Source organism: Acanthochromis polyacanthus, chromosome 24, assembly GCF_021347895.1.
Source record: "Acanthochromis polyacanthus isolate Apoly-LR-REF ecotype Palm Island chromosome 24, KAUST_Apoly_ChrSc, whole genome shotgun sequence".
Taxonomy (NCBI): Eukaryota; Metazoa; Chordata; class Actinopteri; family Pomacentridae; genus Acanthochromis; species Acanthochromis polyacanthus.
Genome location: NC_067136.1, coordinates 1683473 through 1698194, shown reverse-complemented (window position 1 = coordinate 1698194; position 14722 = coordinate 1683473). Strand labels below are relative to the sequence as shown.

The following is a 14722-nucleotide window of genomic DNA, read 5'->3' as shown; positions in this document are numbered from 1 at the left end:
GGGTTTCCTTCACTGCGGCAAGAGGGAGGCAGGGGGGAGGCAGGGGGGACGTTACACAACCAGGGGAGGCCGAAGGAGGATGGAGGATAAACAGAGGATGGAGGGGTGAGGATTTAATGAGGGAGAACGGAGGGTAAAGAGAAGATGGTGAGGATAAATAGGGGATGGATGGATGAGGGGGGAGGAAGGGGGAGACAGCAGAAAGTCCTTCCAGCTGTGTTGGTGTATTATTTGCCCTCAGTTGAACCTGACAGGCAGCAGATCCAGCCCTCTGATTGGCTTAGAGCAGACCACGATGCTGTCCGGTTTTCTGCACATTTAGCTCCTTAAATGAGGAGAATAAACTTCAGTATGGATGGAGGACAGATGTCCTGGTGATGTTCTCCTGGAGGTTGTTAAATGTTGTTGCCACACATGTAACATTCCTGCATAGCTGCCTGGATGTTGTCTCCATGGAGACGGGAGGAGATCCAGAGCAGCCTTATGTAAACGGATGCAGGTTCACCTCCTTTTATTTTCAACGTGACACCGTCGTGATTCCAGCGAGGTTTGAGTTTTCAGAGAGGAGTGGAGAGAAATCGGAAAAACAGATGAGGACTAAAGGAGGAGACGAAGAGATGGTGTTACCATGACAACGGTGAAAAACATCCACTGACTGGAGGACGTTTACTACAATGTCTTCCCTGTCCCATGTCCAACATCTGTCCCAAACTAGTTTAAAACCAAGTCCAACATCTGTCCCAAACTAGTCCAGAACTGTCCAACATCTGTCCCAAATTAGTCTGCAACCAAGTCCAACATCTGTCAAAAATTAGTCTGAGACCAAGTCCAACATCACTCAAAAATTAGTTTAAAACCAAGTCCAACATCTGTTCAAATTTGTCCTTACATGCACAAAATGTTCTCTTTACTAAAACGTCGACATGTTTTTAAGAATGTTGAACTTAACTAAACCGGCTCGCCGTCCTTCAGGTTCGGCTGCCTCATTCAGACCAACTAAAACAGCGTTTTGGTCTAAGTTCTGCAGCCTGCGGTCGACTTAAACCGTCATATGAAGCTGCAGAGTCCACTGGAAACCTCTCAGACGGACATGTGAAGGAGATCGATGGAGACAGATGATGGAGAAAACCGTGTGGGCGAATCCAGAGAGGCTGTTGCCATGGCGCTGCTCCTCCACCTGTTACTGATAGCACTGTGATGGAAACGTCGGTGTGTTCAGAGCCTCTTGGCGTCACAAGTTTCTGTCAGCTGCAGCCACTGACTCACAAACCCAAGATCTAACCAAAGTTTACACGGTGACGATCGTCAGCATCAGGAGATGTCGGATTGAACAGATTCATCCTGAAAAACCAAAACATCCAACCAGAGTCTCAAACCAGCCTAAAACCAATCTAAAACTAGCCCTAAACCAGTCTAAAACCAGTCCCACACCAGTGTAAAACTCGTCCTAAACCAATCTGAAAGTAGTCCCAAGCCAGACAACAACCCAGCATCTGTCAAAAATCAGCCAAAACCCAAGGCTGAAAAGACTCCAAAACATGTCCCAACCCATTCCTAAACTAAGTCCACAAACTAGTCTAAAATTAAGTTCCAATTTAGTCCTAAACAAGTCTAAAATTAGCTCCAACATCTGTTCCAAACCAGTCTAAAATTAAGTCCAAACCAGACAAATATCAAAACTAAAACCAGACCCAAACTAATCTTAAACCCAGTTAAAAAGAATCAGTGTTAAAGCCAGTGCAAGATCAGTCTGAAACTAGTCCCCAGACAGTCGAAGACTAAATCCAAACCAAACAAATACCACAATTAAAATCAGATGACAACTAATCTTAAAACCAAGTCCAAAAGCAGTCAAAAATAAAGTCCAACATCAGTCCCAAACCAGTCTTAAACTTTTCGCAAACCTGACTATAACCAAGTCTAAAACCAAGACCAAAATCAGCCATAAACCAAAGTTGCACAGAGTCCAGAGTGTATCCCAAGCCATTTTCAAACCAAGTCAAAAAACTAATCTAAAACTAAGTCAAACTTTCTTCTGAAACTAGTCTAAAACCTGGTCCAACATCTGTCCCAAACCAGACAAATACTAAGTCTAAAACCAGACCCAAACCAATCTTAAAACCAGTCTAAAACTAAATGTAAAAGCAGTCAAAATCCAAGACAAACATCTGTCCCAAACCAGATTATAACCAAGTTGAAAAACAAAATCAAAACTAATCTTCACACCAGTTCACCATTTGTCCCAAACCAGCCAAGTCCAATAACCAGTCTAAAACTGAGTTCAACTTTCATCCTAAACTAGTCTAAAATTTGGTCCAACATCTGTCCCAAACTAGTCTCTAATGAAGTCCAAACCAGACAAATACCAAGATTGAAACCAGACCAAAACTAATCTCACAATCAGTCAAAAGACAAGTTCAACATCTGTCCCAAACCAGTCTAAAGCTAGACAATAACAGGTCAAGAACTAAGACCAAAACCAGACCCAAATTAATCTTAAAACCAGTCCGTTTGTCCAAAAGCAGTCAAAAATCAAGGCTAAAGGGTTCAAAACCCTTCTCAAACGAAGGCCAAAACCTGTCCAACAGCAGCCTAAAACCAATTTATCAACAATCTAGAACCAGTCTGTCAACAATCTAGAACCAGTCTGTCAACAGTCTAGAACCAGTCTGTCAACAATCTAGAATCAGTCTGTCAACAATCTAGAACCAGTCTGTCAACAATGTAGAACCAGTGCACACCTGAGTCCAAAACTAGTCCCCCCCAAGACGAAAACCAGATCAAAACCAATCTTAAAACCAGTGCCACGTCTGTCCCAAACCGAGTCTAAAAGGAGTTCATGTGTTCACATTAATGAACCGTTGTCATGGCGACTGATTCCCAGCTTCAAATAATGACAGGAAACATCAAAATCACCACAATAAAAGCTTGATCAGCCTCGTCCCAGTGAGTTATTTTCTAAAGATGAGCTGAATTATTAGAAAGGGCTGCTGTTTGAAATGTAATTCTGTTTGATTATTTTTAAACACTCTAAATTCTTTGGCTGCAGCTTCTCCAGTGGGATTTTTTTCTGGTTTCTAACATAAACTGAATGTTTTTAGACAAAAGGAAGCTCTGATCCACAGTTTTTCACCATTTTGTTTGGATTCTGGCTGTCATTTGTTTTGTCTGTAATTTAAAACTAATAATATTTACTTTAAGAATAGAATAATAAAATGCATAAAATGTTGTTTTAAAAAGCCAGCTCTGCCATGATGTGTTCATCAGGCAGGTTGCCATGGTAACCAGGGCCGTGCAGCCTGATAACATGAAGGCTGTCTGAGATAAACACTCTGATGGTCACACAGCGACAACAGCACTCTGACCTTTGACCTCTCCAAGGTCGTCCAGCTGCATTAAAGTCTGCCTGCAGCCTCTGGCTTCATTCTGCTCCTGGCTGCCATCATGTCCACCGGCCTCCTGGTCCTCCTGGTCCTCTTCATCCTCCTCATCTTCTTCATCCTCCGACGGTCCAGACCTAGACCCAGAGCTCCGTCTGCTGCTCCCCAGACTCGGAGCTCCATCCCTGGGCTGCCGAGGCTCCCAGTCCTGGGCAGTCTGCCCTGGATGAGAGGAGACGTTGCTCCATACCTGATGTTCACCAGACTGGGCCGCAGGTAAGACCAAGACCAGGACTAGGTCACGTCTAACAGGACTAGTTCACGTCTAACAGGACTAGTTCACGTCTAACAGGACTAGTTAACTTCTAAAAGGACTAGTTAACATCTAACAGGACTAGTTCACGTCTAACAGAACTAGTTAATGGTAGGGAGGACAAGTTAATCTTAGTTGGGACTAAATACTGATCGGGAGAACTAGTTCAAAACATTCATTAATATCTGCAAAAACTAATTCATGTTTTGGGAGACTGGTTCATTTTTGGAAAGACTAGTTAACTATTGGTTGAGCTAGTTAACGGTAAGGAGGACTAGTGAATAAGAGGGAGAATTAGATATTGGTAGGGAGAACTAGTTCATGTTTGATGGGAGTAGTTAATGACAGGGAGGATGAGTTAGTGGAAGGGAGGACTAGTTGAAAATATTCATTAATATCTTTAAAACTAATTTATGCTGTGGGAAACTGGTTAATGTTTGGAAGAACTAGTTAATGATTGGTTGAGCTAGTTAATAATTGGGAGGACTAGTTAATGGTCGGGGGACTAGTTCAAAATGTTTACTAATATTTGTTAAAACTAGTTACTGTTTAGTTGAGCTAGTTCATGTCAGGGTTACAAGCTGATGGCATCCAATTATTTTTGTAAAGACGAGTTAATATTTGGTTGAACTAGTTAATGTTTGGTATAACTAGTTTTTGTGTGGAGAACTAGCTAATATTTGGTTGAACTAGCTGGTGTTTGGTTGAACTAGTTAGTGTTTGGTTGAACTGGTTAATGTTTGGTTGAACTAGTTAATGTTTGGTTGAACTAGTTAGTGTTTGGTTGAACTGGTTAATGTTTGGTTGAACTAGTTAGTGTTTGGAGGATGAGCTCATGATATTCAATAATATTTGAACAGACTAGTTAATGCTTGGAAGGACTAGTTAATGTGATTGCTCATGGGTTTGGTAGGACTAGTTCATGTTTCTACAGACTAATTAAAATGTGGAAGGACTGGTTGACATTTAGGAGAACTAGCTAAGGTCCTGGCAGAGTTTGTTAATAGTTATAGAAACAACAGTGAGTTCCACCTTCATGACTGAATGTTTTCTGGTTCTTCTGTGACGGTAAACTTCAATATTTTGACGGTTTTCTGTCTGAATGAATTAAATCCTGAACTTTAACCAGCTGGTTAAGGTTGTTTATCTTCGTTCAGGTTGGGTCCTCTGTTTGCGCTGCATGTGGGGCCTCACTACACCGTGGTGGTCAACAGTCATGAACACGCCAGAGAGGTTCTACTGCAGAGAGGGAAGGACTTCGCTGGACGGCCCGACATGGTGAGAACCGGATGGAGGCAACTCTGTGTCTGGATCTGGTCATTAGAAGAGAAAAACTGGAAGATTTTCAGGTTTTCTGTTGAATATCTGTTGACTGAAAATGATAATTAACTGATAACTAAATAGAACCACGTTTATTTAACATTTTTAGCATTAGATTCATTAAATTTACTCCAGGATTAAGCCTCTGTATGAACCCAATCTGCTCTCTTTCCTGAAGTTTTCTGAGTACAAAATCCTAAAACTCTCAGCTGTTAGTTTCTTATTCATTGTTTAGCGCCTCCTGCTGGTCGACTGTTAGTTTACATGCGAAACTAGTTGTTTCTAAACCAAACTAAAGCCTGTAATTATCAGCAGCTTCTGAGCTACAGCTGAGAGAAAGTACAAGTTAATAAGAGCTGCTGTAGTTTTATTAAATAAAGTCTTTTTTTGTTCATTTAACCCAAAATATTAACTTAACATTAAACCAGATAAATAACTGAAGAAAGTAGTGCTTATAAAATGAATAGTACATGTGTTCTTCCTTTCAATGCACTGATATGGTTCACATAGGACTAGTTAATGGTAGGGAAGACTAGTTTATGCTTGACACGACAAGCTCATGATATTGGTTATTTTTATAGTGTAACTGGTTCTGTTAATGTAGTAAATGTTTGGTAGTGTCTACAGATACGGACCCGTACTCGTAGCCTGTGGGCTACGGATACGGCACTTTCCATTTGCCAGACAGATACGGACCCGTACGCGAGTCTCGCGAGTCAAGAAGCTGCTAACCACTGCAAACTGTTGAAAGGTAAGCTAAGGTTAAGGTTAGGGTTAGTGTTAGGGTCAGGTTTAGGGTCCGTACCTGTCGTACCGATGCTACGGGTCCGTACCGCTAGCGTCTACCGGGAGTCACGTGACCAGATCTCGCGTATCTGATTGGCAAATGGAAAGTACAGGTCCGTACCTCTAGCAACTACCTAAATGTTTGGGAGGACGTGCTCAGGATACTCTACATTTATAATGACTAGTTCATGTTTAGGCCGACTAGTTTATGATTAAAAGTACTAGTAAGTGTTTGGAAGCACTAGTTAGTCTTTGAGAAGACTAGTTAGTGTTTAAGGACTAGTTGATGATTGGGAGGACTACTTAATAGTAGGGAGGACTAGTTAATGTTTGACAGGACTAATTAATAGTAGGGATGACAAGCTCACGATTCTGGTTAATATTTGTAAAGAAAAGTAAATATTTGTCAGAACTAGTTACTGTTTGAGAAGAGTAGTTAATATTTAGATGGACTAGTTAGTGTTTGAGAGGACTAAATAGTAGGGACAACTAGTTCAAGTTTGGAAGCACTAGTTAATATTTAGGAGGACTAGTGAATGCTGGGAAGGACTAGTAAAGGTTTGGGAGGACAACTTCATATTGAGAAGACTAGTTAATGTTTAAAAGCACTAGTTAGTGTTTGGAAGCACTAGCCAATGTTGGGGAGGACTAGTTAATGTTTGGAAAGAATAGTTAATGTTTGGGTTTGACTTATTTTGTTGAATATATACAATATATTAATATCTACATATAAAATCCCCTGATTACAACACAGGTTGTTGTACCATCAGAGCGGCTGTATTTGTAGTCAGTTTGTAGTTTTTTCCTGCAGGTCACCACCAACCTGCTGACCAGAGGCGGGAAAGACATCGCGTTTTGTGACTTCTCTCCTCTGTGGAAGTTTCATCGCCGCCTCGTCCACAACTCCTTCACTCTGTTTGGAGAAGGAACCAGCCGACTGCAGGACATCGGTAGAAACTCCTGAGACACGTTTTAATCGTTTCATTAAACTGTCAGAATTAAAACAGCTGCAGAACCTTCAACATGTTAGCGGCAAGACGGTGTCATCAGCGTATATAGATATATCAGTCAGCAGAGTGCTAGCTTCTGTTAGCATCTTTGAAAAATTTACAAAAATAAAATAATCTGTCAGATAAACAATACACGAAAAACTGTTAAAGAACCAGTTACTGTATGGACCTTTTAAAATAAACATTTCATACAATAAACACAAAGACTTACAATAATGAAGAAAACCTGAACACTAAATTATGTCGGGATCTGCCTTAAAAATAGTAAGAAGTCTTTAATTTAATAGATTAAATTTCTTTTAATAACGAAATAGTAAAGTTCATACAAAACACACATTAAACCTGTAAAACAGATTATTGTGGACATTTACAGTTTTGGCCTGTTAACATAAATTACATTAATTAGTACTGAATGTTTATTTTTGACAGTGTACATGGAGATATTCTGGATTATACATTTTAAGAGACACAAAGACCTTAAATTGGTCAACAACTTGTAAAGCCTCCATTAATTTGTACCTTTAATGTCTTTGTTTTTAAAATGAGACTGAAAAATCCCAGGTATCAGAAAAACATGTTGATAAACAGTGAAAACCACAAAGTGCTAAGGTGGGTGCTGGAGGCTCAGAAGAAGGAAATGAGGAAGTGAGACTTAGATGAAATGCAAAGCTTCTTTAATACAAGAAGCTCCTCCAGTCACAGGGTATCTACAAATGGAAACAGAACTAAGACTCAGGAAACTAGATTACTAAGCTGCATAAGGCGAACACTGAACTCTAATGGCACGGAGGAATAATGACGACAAAACAAACACAGTTAACCCACTCTAGGAATAACCAAGGTAGGAAAACAACCCAAAACCCAAACATAGCCTGGACTAAACTGAAAAGTTGCCCAGAACTAAATCCCAAACCAAACTACATAGACTGACTACTGCTATGGTTCAAACTAAGGACATCACAGAAACACTTCTGGTGTTGCTCAGGCTGGTGGACCTTACAGACTCAGCTGAGGGGAAACAGCGTCTCTAAAGAATGAGCCGGCTTCTCTTCAGCAGAGGGAGTGGGGGGGATCCTTTTCCTTCCAGAATCCAGATAGCACATTTGGGGAATTGGGGTCTAAAAGGGAGTCCACGCATGAGGCTGACCGGGATGGAGGGGCACTCTTCCAAGAGCCGATTTAGAAGACGGTAGACGTAGATGGTAGGTATCCTCTGTCCACAGAATCCAGGGAGGAAACGGAGGAACCCAGTCACCCACAGCAGGCAGTACTAAAAAATACACAAAACAGAATTACTCAAAGGCTGGGACTGAATGTCACAGACTTATTCAACTCACAGACTAACTGTGGATGAAGACGGTCCGACACCAGACGACAACTGGAGCCCGCTTTTAAGAACGCTGCAGAGATAGAAACTGCTGGTTTCCACCTGCTGCTCAATCACCTGGCTCATCAGGACGGAGAACACCTGAGAAAAGACAGAGATCAGGAACGGAGGAGGGAGCACACAGCCTACAGCCGATATCTGTAGATAATCACATTTTTAGGGGCTTTAAAAATAGTACAACTGTGATTTTAAAGTCACATATTGTAAAAGAACACATTAGTAAAAACAGAGATATTTAATGTAACACTTTATATCTGTTTTAATGGCTAACATGTAAATTAATAAGTGACTTTTTGTACATTAAAGAGCAGTCAGTGCCCTGTATGCCCTGAAATAACACTTTTATTCTCTCTAAATTAACAAAACTGTAAATCTGTAAAATAATAATGATGATATCCTTCATATACTAAATGTTTCTTTCAAAAAACAGCAAATATCTGTAAGATAATTATTTTTCTAGTTCATTTAAATACAATAAAATGGTGTAATTTTACAGCCAAACACTGTAAAAGAACTGTTTTTTTAGTTAACATGCAAATGAAGGCTGAATATTATGTGTAAATGAGCAATAATGAGTAAATCTGTTCAGTCAGAAACCGTTATTTCTACAGTGTAGCTGTAATATCAATAAAAAGGACATTTTTAGTTAATTCGGGATGATTTATAAATGTGCATTAATGAATTATCCTGGTTTTTTTAATTTACAGTGGGTTTTATTTGTGTCACTTCCTGGTTCTGGTTCCAGTTCTGTCGGCGGTGGACGGTCTCTGCGTGGAGCTGCTGTCCGGTGGGAGGCGGGGCTTCGACCCGTCGCCCGCGGTGACCAGAGCCGTCACCAACGTGGTGTGCACGCTGGTGTTCAGCGCCACCTATCGCCACGGAGACGCAGAGCTGCAGGAAGTGATGCGGTACAACGACGGCATCGTGCAGACGATCGCCAGAGGAGGACTGGTGGACATTTACCCCTGGATGAAGGTCTTATTTATATGAATATCTCAGTTTATAAAATATCCTTATTTATATGAAAGTACCTCACCTTTATAAAACATCCTCTCTCTATAAAATATTCTCAGTTTTATCAAATATTCTCGCCTTTATAAAATTATTTACTTTTATAAAATATTTGCTTTTATAAAATATAATATTTGCAAATATAATTTATGTAAAATATCCTCACTTTTTAAAAAATTCTAGATTTTAGAAAATGTGCTCACTTTTTTCAAATTTTCTCAACTTTACAAAATATCCTCACTTTTGCAAAACTTTCTTTTTTTCTCTGACATCTTCACTTTTCTAAAATATCCTGAATTTTATAAAATATTTTTCACTTTTTTCTAAAATATCCTTACTTTAATAAAATGTCTTCACTTTTACTAAATGTTCTTACTTTGATAAAATGTCTTCACTTTTATAAAGTATCCTCTCTCATTAAACATCCTCTCTGTCCTGTCCTATACTTCCTGTCTCAGTGCATCGCTGATCGTCCTCCCCACAAACACAAACTTTCTGTTCCAGGTTTTTCCTAATCAGACTCTGAGGAAGCTGAAGGAGTCCATCAGGATCAGAGACCAGCTGTTGACCCGCAAACTGGAGGAACACAAGGTGGAGAACACCAGGAGACGCCAGCAGGGGGCGCACTGGATACTAATATAGTAGTTATTACTGTAAGAAAACTGGATGAACAAGTCATTTTGTTTCTTTAAGTTCTACTTCCTGTTTATTTTGCAGGCGTCTCTGAGTGACGGTGACCCCCACGACCTGCTGGACGCTCTGCTGAAGGGCCAGACGGGGGGTGGGCGGGGCCAGAAGTCCCCTGGGTGGGAGGGGGCGGGGATAACGGACGACCACGTCCTGATGACGGCGGCCGAAGCTTTCGGAGCCGGAGTGGAGACGACGTCCACCACGCTGCTGTGGATCCTGGCCTACCTGCTGCACCACCCCGAGGTGCACAACGCTAACTAGACACTAGCTAGCTGCTAACTACTCGCTAACTATTCATTAGAACAGGATTTTTATTTAGTTGTCATTAAAATGAGTCTCTTAGTTTAACTTCATACATGACCTCCATCATATCAAACATACTGATTTGAGAAAACTGGAAATCACATCTGACAAATAAAATAAAATGCATTTAAATAAGAAAACATGCCATGAATAAGGACTTCCAGATTCTCTGACTCTAACTCTTAACACACAGATTAATATACATTTATGAAGAAATCTCATTTATGATCTTTCAGCCTCCTGAAAATGTCATTTATGGTGATTTTACAGCTACACTGTAAAAATAACACTTTTTAAAAACAGTTTTTAACAGTGACTTTAACAGTTTATTGTTGTTTTACAGATTTAGCTCTTTTTTGTTGTTAAATTACAGATATCTTTTAAAATCTATAGACCCTTTATTTGTTTACAAACATTGTGACGTTTTTGTGGGCGGGGCTTATGCTGGAGGCAAAAGCGGAGCGAGAAGTCAAGCGGGACTGGGAGAATATAGTTTGCGCTGGAAGTTTGCGCTGCAAACTTGAGCATTTTTAACCCGTTAAACTTCAGTGTACCGCCGGCGGTACACCTACTAATTTGCATAGGAATTTAAAGAATGTCCGAAGGCTGCAAACGCGATTATATAAACACTATACGCCGATGGAAAGCTTAGATTCTCATAAATCCGCCGGTATAAACCACTTTCAGATGCCATTACCACAGCGGGTAATATAAACACATTTGTCCGTCAAACAACGAATATCCATCCATCATTTCTCTGTACACGGCTTTAATGTACACAGTGCGACTCACATTTCCGGGTTCATTATTACACACGGATGAAAATATTCCACAAAAAACGGCCATAATCCAACCTTTTACATCCAGATGACACAAGCCAGTAAACTATTTTATCCAAAACATGTCCTGAAGTCGGTATAAAATCCCCGAATCGGTCGTTTTCAAGGAAATGCACCTCGCGATGCGCGTCCAATATGCCCTGTATTTCCCGTCATATTTAACGGGTTATTGTTTTTGATTGTATTTTTTTCTGTGTCTTGTTGTGTCCTTGTTCTTATGGTGTGTGTATTTGGACCCAGTGTCTGGAATAAAACTGAACTGAATTGAATATTTTTTATTTACAAATAGAATATTAGCGATTTTTTGTACTGAAAATGGCTGGAATTGACTGCAGCTGATCATCTCTGTCCAGTCTTTTCGCCTCAGTGCATTTAACCACAACTGTCTTCGTTCCCTCTGGGCACGAGTGTTCGGTGGAATCCTATAAAACTTTAATTTGCGTTCGCCAATGTCATTCCTCCTATTCTGGCATCCAAAAACACAGCAGGACAACATTTTAGAAAAGTTGATAGAGCCTAGTTCCTCAGTCTTTCGCCTTTCGGTCACGGCCGCGGGCTTCCTCTTTTGCCTCCAGCTAAAGCTGTGACGTCATTCGTGACGTGGGTCATTAAAGGGTCTATAGATAAAAATAAATTTATATGTTAACTGATAAAATGTTCACATCAAACGTCTGTATTTTTAAAAACCGTTTTTGTGACCATAAAATATAATATATAAATGATAGTTTTACAGGACTTAGATTAACTCCAAATACTTTTCTCTGGGTCTAGATCATAATTAATGGTGGGGTCATGTGACTGGCCTCTTTGCTCCGCCCCCTCCAGGTCCAGGAGCGTGTGCAGAAGGAGCTGGATGAACAGGTGGGCGGTGAGCGAGCGGTGAGTGTGTCGGACCGCGGCCGGCTGCCGTACCTGGACTGTGTGATCAACGAGGGAATGAGGATCCGACCGGTGAGCCCGGTGCTGATCCCCCACATGGCTATGAAGGACAGCAGGTACGCTTTGTACACGTTTACCGGAACACATGTACACACGCTACCTTTATACCTGTTCATCTGTACACGTTACCTTTATACCTGTTCACCTTTATACCCTTATATTTGTACACCTGAGCTTGCTGTGGTTCATGTTTCAGTCGAAAGTCCTTCATCTCCATGGAAACAGAACAACATGAAGAACTCAGAAACGTCTTCAGAAACCAGAAAAAAGAAGAGCTGCAGATAAAACTTTCTGATGCTGCTAAAAAAATTAATAAAGAAATTAAAAGAAATGATTGTGATCAGAGACAGAATGAGGTGTTCATCAAATATACAGCCTCAGTGGTGGTGTAGTTCCACTCAGGGCCAGAAGGGGGAGACAGAAGCTCCTCACCGAAATGAAAAAGGGTTGAAATAATCTGAAATAAAAGGATTAAAGGGACGTTTTTCTTCAAAGAGCTGTCAGAGGGAATCATCTGTCAGGTTTCTTGGTCTTTACCCCGGCTATATGTGAACTGGTGCTACAGAAGTAAAATTTAATAGAAAATATAATGAGTAAAACGCATTGTCTGAAGCAACTGAATAATGACCAGAAAGCTGCTCATCCTGTCTGAAGGTGGAAACTGTAATACAGGAATGAAATATTTAGTTAATTATAATGGAAATAATTAGATAGAACTGACGGATAAACATGTAAAAACAAATATGTCACATTTGAATGAAGTAAAACTGCTCAAATATACTTTAAATAACTAAAAATGGTGAATTAAATAGTAGAAATGTGCAGCTCCGCCACACGATCAAATACCTTAGCTACTAATGCTAGGCTTACATCACACCTTCAAGCTAATGCTAATGATTAAACTTTGACTGAACAGAGAAATGACATTCTCAAAATTCTGTTTTAGTAAAAGTTTAATTAAGTAAAACGGGAAGAAATAATTTCTAATTGTGCCTTCAGGCTCCTTAAACATTCGTTGAATGTTTTACAAAAGAAATATGAACCACAGCTCTAAAAGAATTTATCAAAAAAAAAAATACTACAATTATTCTTGAACGTTACACTTAATCAAAAATACCTGGAGTAAAAATACAGCCAGTGGAGTTAGTAGAGGTGTTTATCATGACAAATACTTACATTTTTATGCATTTTTTTTACTGCAAAAAGTCAAGGGCAGCTGAGCTACTTTGTTCCATTTAATCACTGAAGAAGATAAAAAGCTAACTAGCAGAATTAATTTCTGTAGGCTAACACATTTTGTTATATACACATACCACATTTTGTTAACTTGTTAGCAGATAAACATTATCATAAACATTTTTTATTAAATTTTTTTGCATGATGTGATACGAATTAACAGGCAAACTTAAAATCTATTTTTTGTCTAACATCACAGCTCCAAGCTAACGGTAATGTCTAAATTTAGCTTCAAAACTGTAATCAAGTGTACAACAAATCTGTTTAGTTAATAATAACGATGGCAGATGGCGGTACTTAAGCTGTTTTAAATCTGTAACTAATAAAAGATCTTTAGTTTGGTGTTTATTTAACTATCGATGCTAGCTAGCACCAAATTAGCAGCTATTTGTGGCTAGCTCTTTAACAAACGAAAACAGTTTTGCTTGAGACAATACACTCAAATTAGCAAGCAGATTATCAGCTACTAATGCTAGGCTAATGCTGTAGCCTTATTAGCTTCATGCTAATAGCTTATCTAAACTGAGCTGTGTTTTTTCTGTATTAAAACTTTAAATGTAGTGGATTTTCTTGAGAATTTCTGTGCTAATGATGCATTTATTGAGCATACATCTTAACAAATAACGACAATAACTGGTGGTTCTTTGTCTCCTGTAGCATCGGAGGTCACGCTGTCCGTCGTGGGACCCGTGTTCTGGTCAACATGTGGTCGATTCACCACGACCCCCGACACTGGGACAAACCGGACCTGTTCAACCCAGGTAGCGCTAACGCATGTAGCTAGCTGCAATTGACAAAAAGTTCCTAATGAACACCTGAACGCATCACCTTTTTTCTTTTTCTTTTCCTGCCATTCCAGACCGTTTCCTTGACGACCAGGGGCAGCGTGTCACGCCTTCCTGCTTTCTGCCGTTTGGAGCGGGGCCTCGAGTCTGTGTTGGCGAATCGCTGGCCAGGCTGGAGCTCTTCCTCTTCCTGTCATCTCTGCTCCAGCGAATGAGCTTCAGGCTGCCAAACGGCAACGCCCCGCCCAACCTGCAGGGGCGTCTGGGCGTGGTCCTGCAGCCACTGCCTTATAAGGTCATCGTCACGCCAAGGCCGGGGTGGGAGGGCGGGGCCAAGTGAGGGGAGGATCTTAGAGTCAAGCTCAGCGGTAAGAAAGTGAAATGTGATGCTAAAATGCTAACATCTCTGTTGCTTTGATGAAAGTTTTTTTTTAAGTAAAATAAATCCGTCGTCTGCAGTGAAGTTTAGCATCACACTTATATTTATGAGTGAAACTACAGATGTCAACATTGTCAGTGTTGTTAACCGCTCTGTTTAGAAATTAGCATAAAAAATATTTCAAACAGCATCAGAATCCAACCCAAAAACTACCACTGTTACCTAAAGTCTTTTTCAAAATATGCATTTAATTTTACTGTAAATTTCTGAAATCAAGATTACATTGAAGGTTATTTTGTCACATATTTTGGCTAAATTTGTCAAGATGCTAATTCTTGTAGGCT

At 40.1% G+C, this 14722-nt stretch overlaps 1 protein-coding gene across 2 annotated transcripts; it reads left to right on the top strand.

Annotated features, from left to right (window-relative positions):
* Window positions 1-78: 78 nt before the first annotated feature.
* Window positions 79-14676, top strand: LOC110947974 (steroid 17-alpha-hydroxylase/17,20 lyase). 2 transcript variants are annotated; one of them, XM_022189336.2, is made up of 9 exons: window positions 79-3656; window positions 4851-4971; window positions 6611-6749; window positions 8942-9171; window positions 9712-9798; window positions 9925-10140; window positions 11865-12034; window positions 13872-13975; window positions 14074-14676. In XM_022189336.2, exons 1-9 carry the CDS (start codon window positions 3445-3447, stop codon window positions 14337-14339), a joined length of 1545 nt encoding a protein of 514 aa, XP_022045028.2. In that variant the 5' UTR covers window positions 79-3444; the 3' UTR covers window positions 14340-14676. The 2 variants fall into 2 exon arrangements, with proteins under 2 accessions (XP_022045028.2, XP_051800295.1); XM_051944335.1 differs by lacking the exon at window positions 79-3656 and having other exon boundaries at window positions 4857-4971; window positions 6598-6749.
* Window positions 14677-14722: the final 46 nt, after the last annotated feature.

Coding starts and splice junctions, on each gene's coding strand:
- LOC110947974 (XM_022189336.2), top strand. CDS start 3,445: ATGTCCACCGGCCTCCTGGTCCTCCTGGTCCTCTTCATCCTCCTCATC. Junction 10,141..11,864: donor ACCTGCTGCACCACCCCGAG/GTGCACAACGCT, acceptor CGCCCCCTCCAG/GTCCAGGAGCGTGTGCAGAA. Junction 13,976..14,073: donor ACCGGACCTGTTCAACCCAG/GTAGCGCTAACG, acceptor CTGCCATTCCAG/ACCGTTTCCTTGACGACCAG.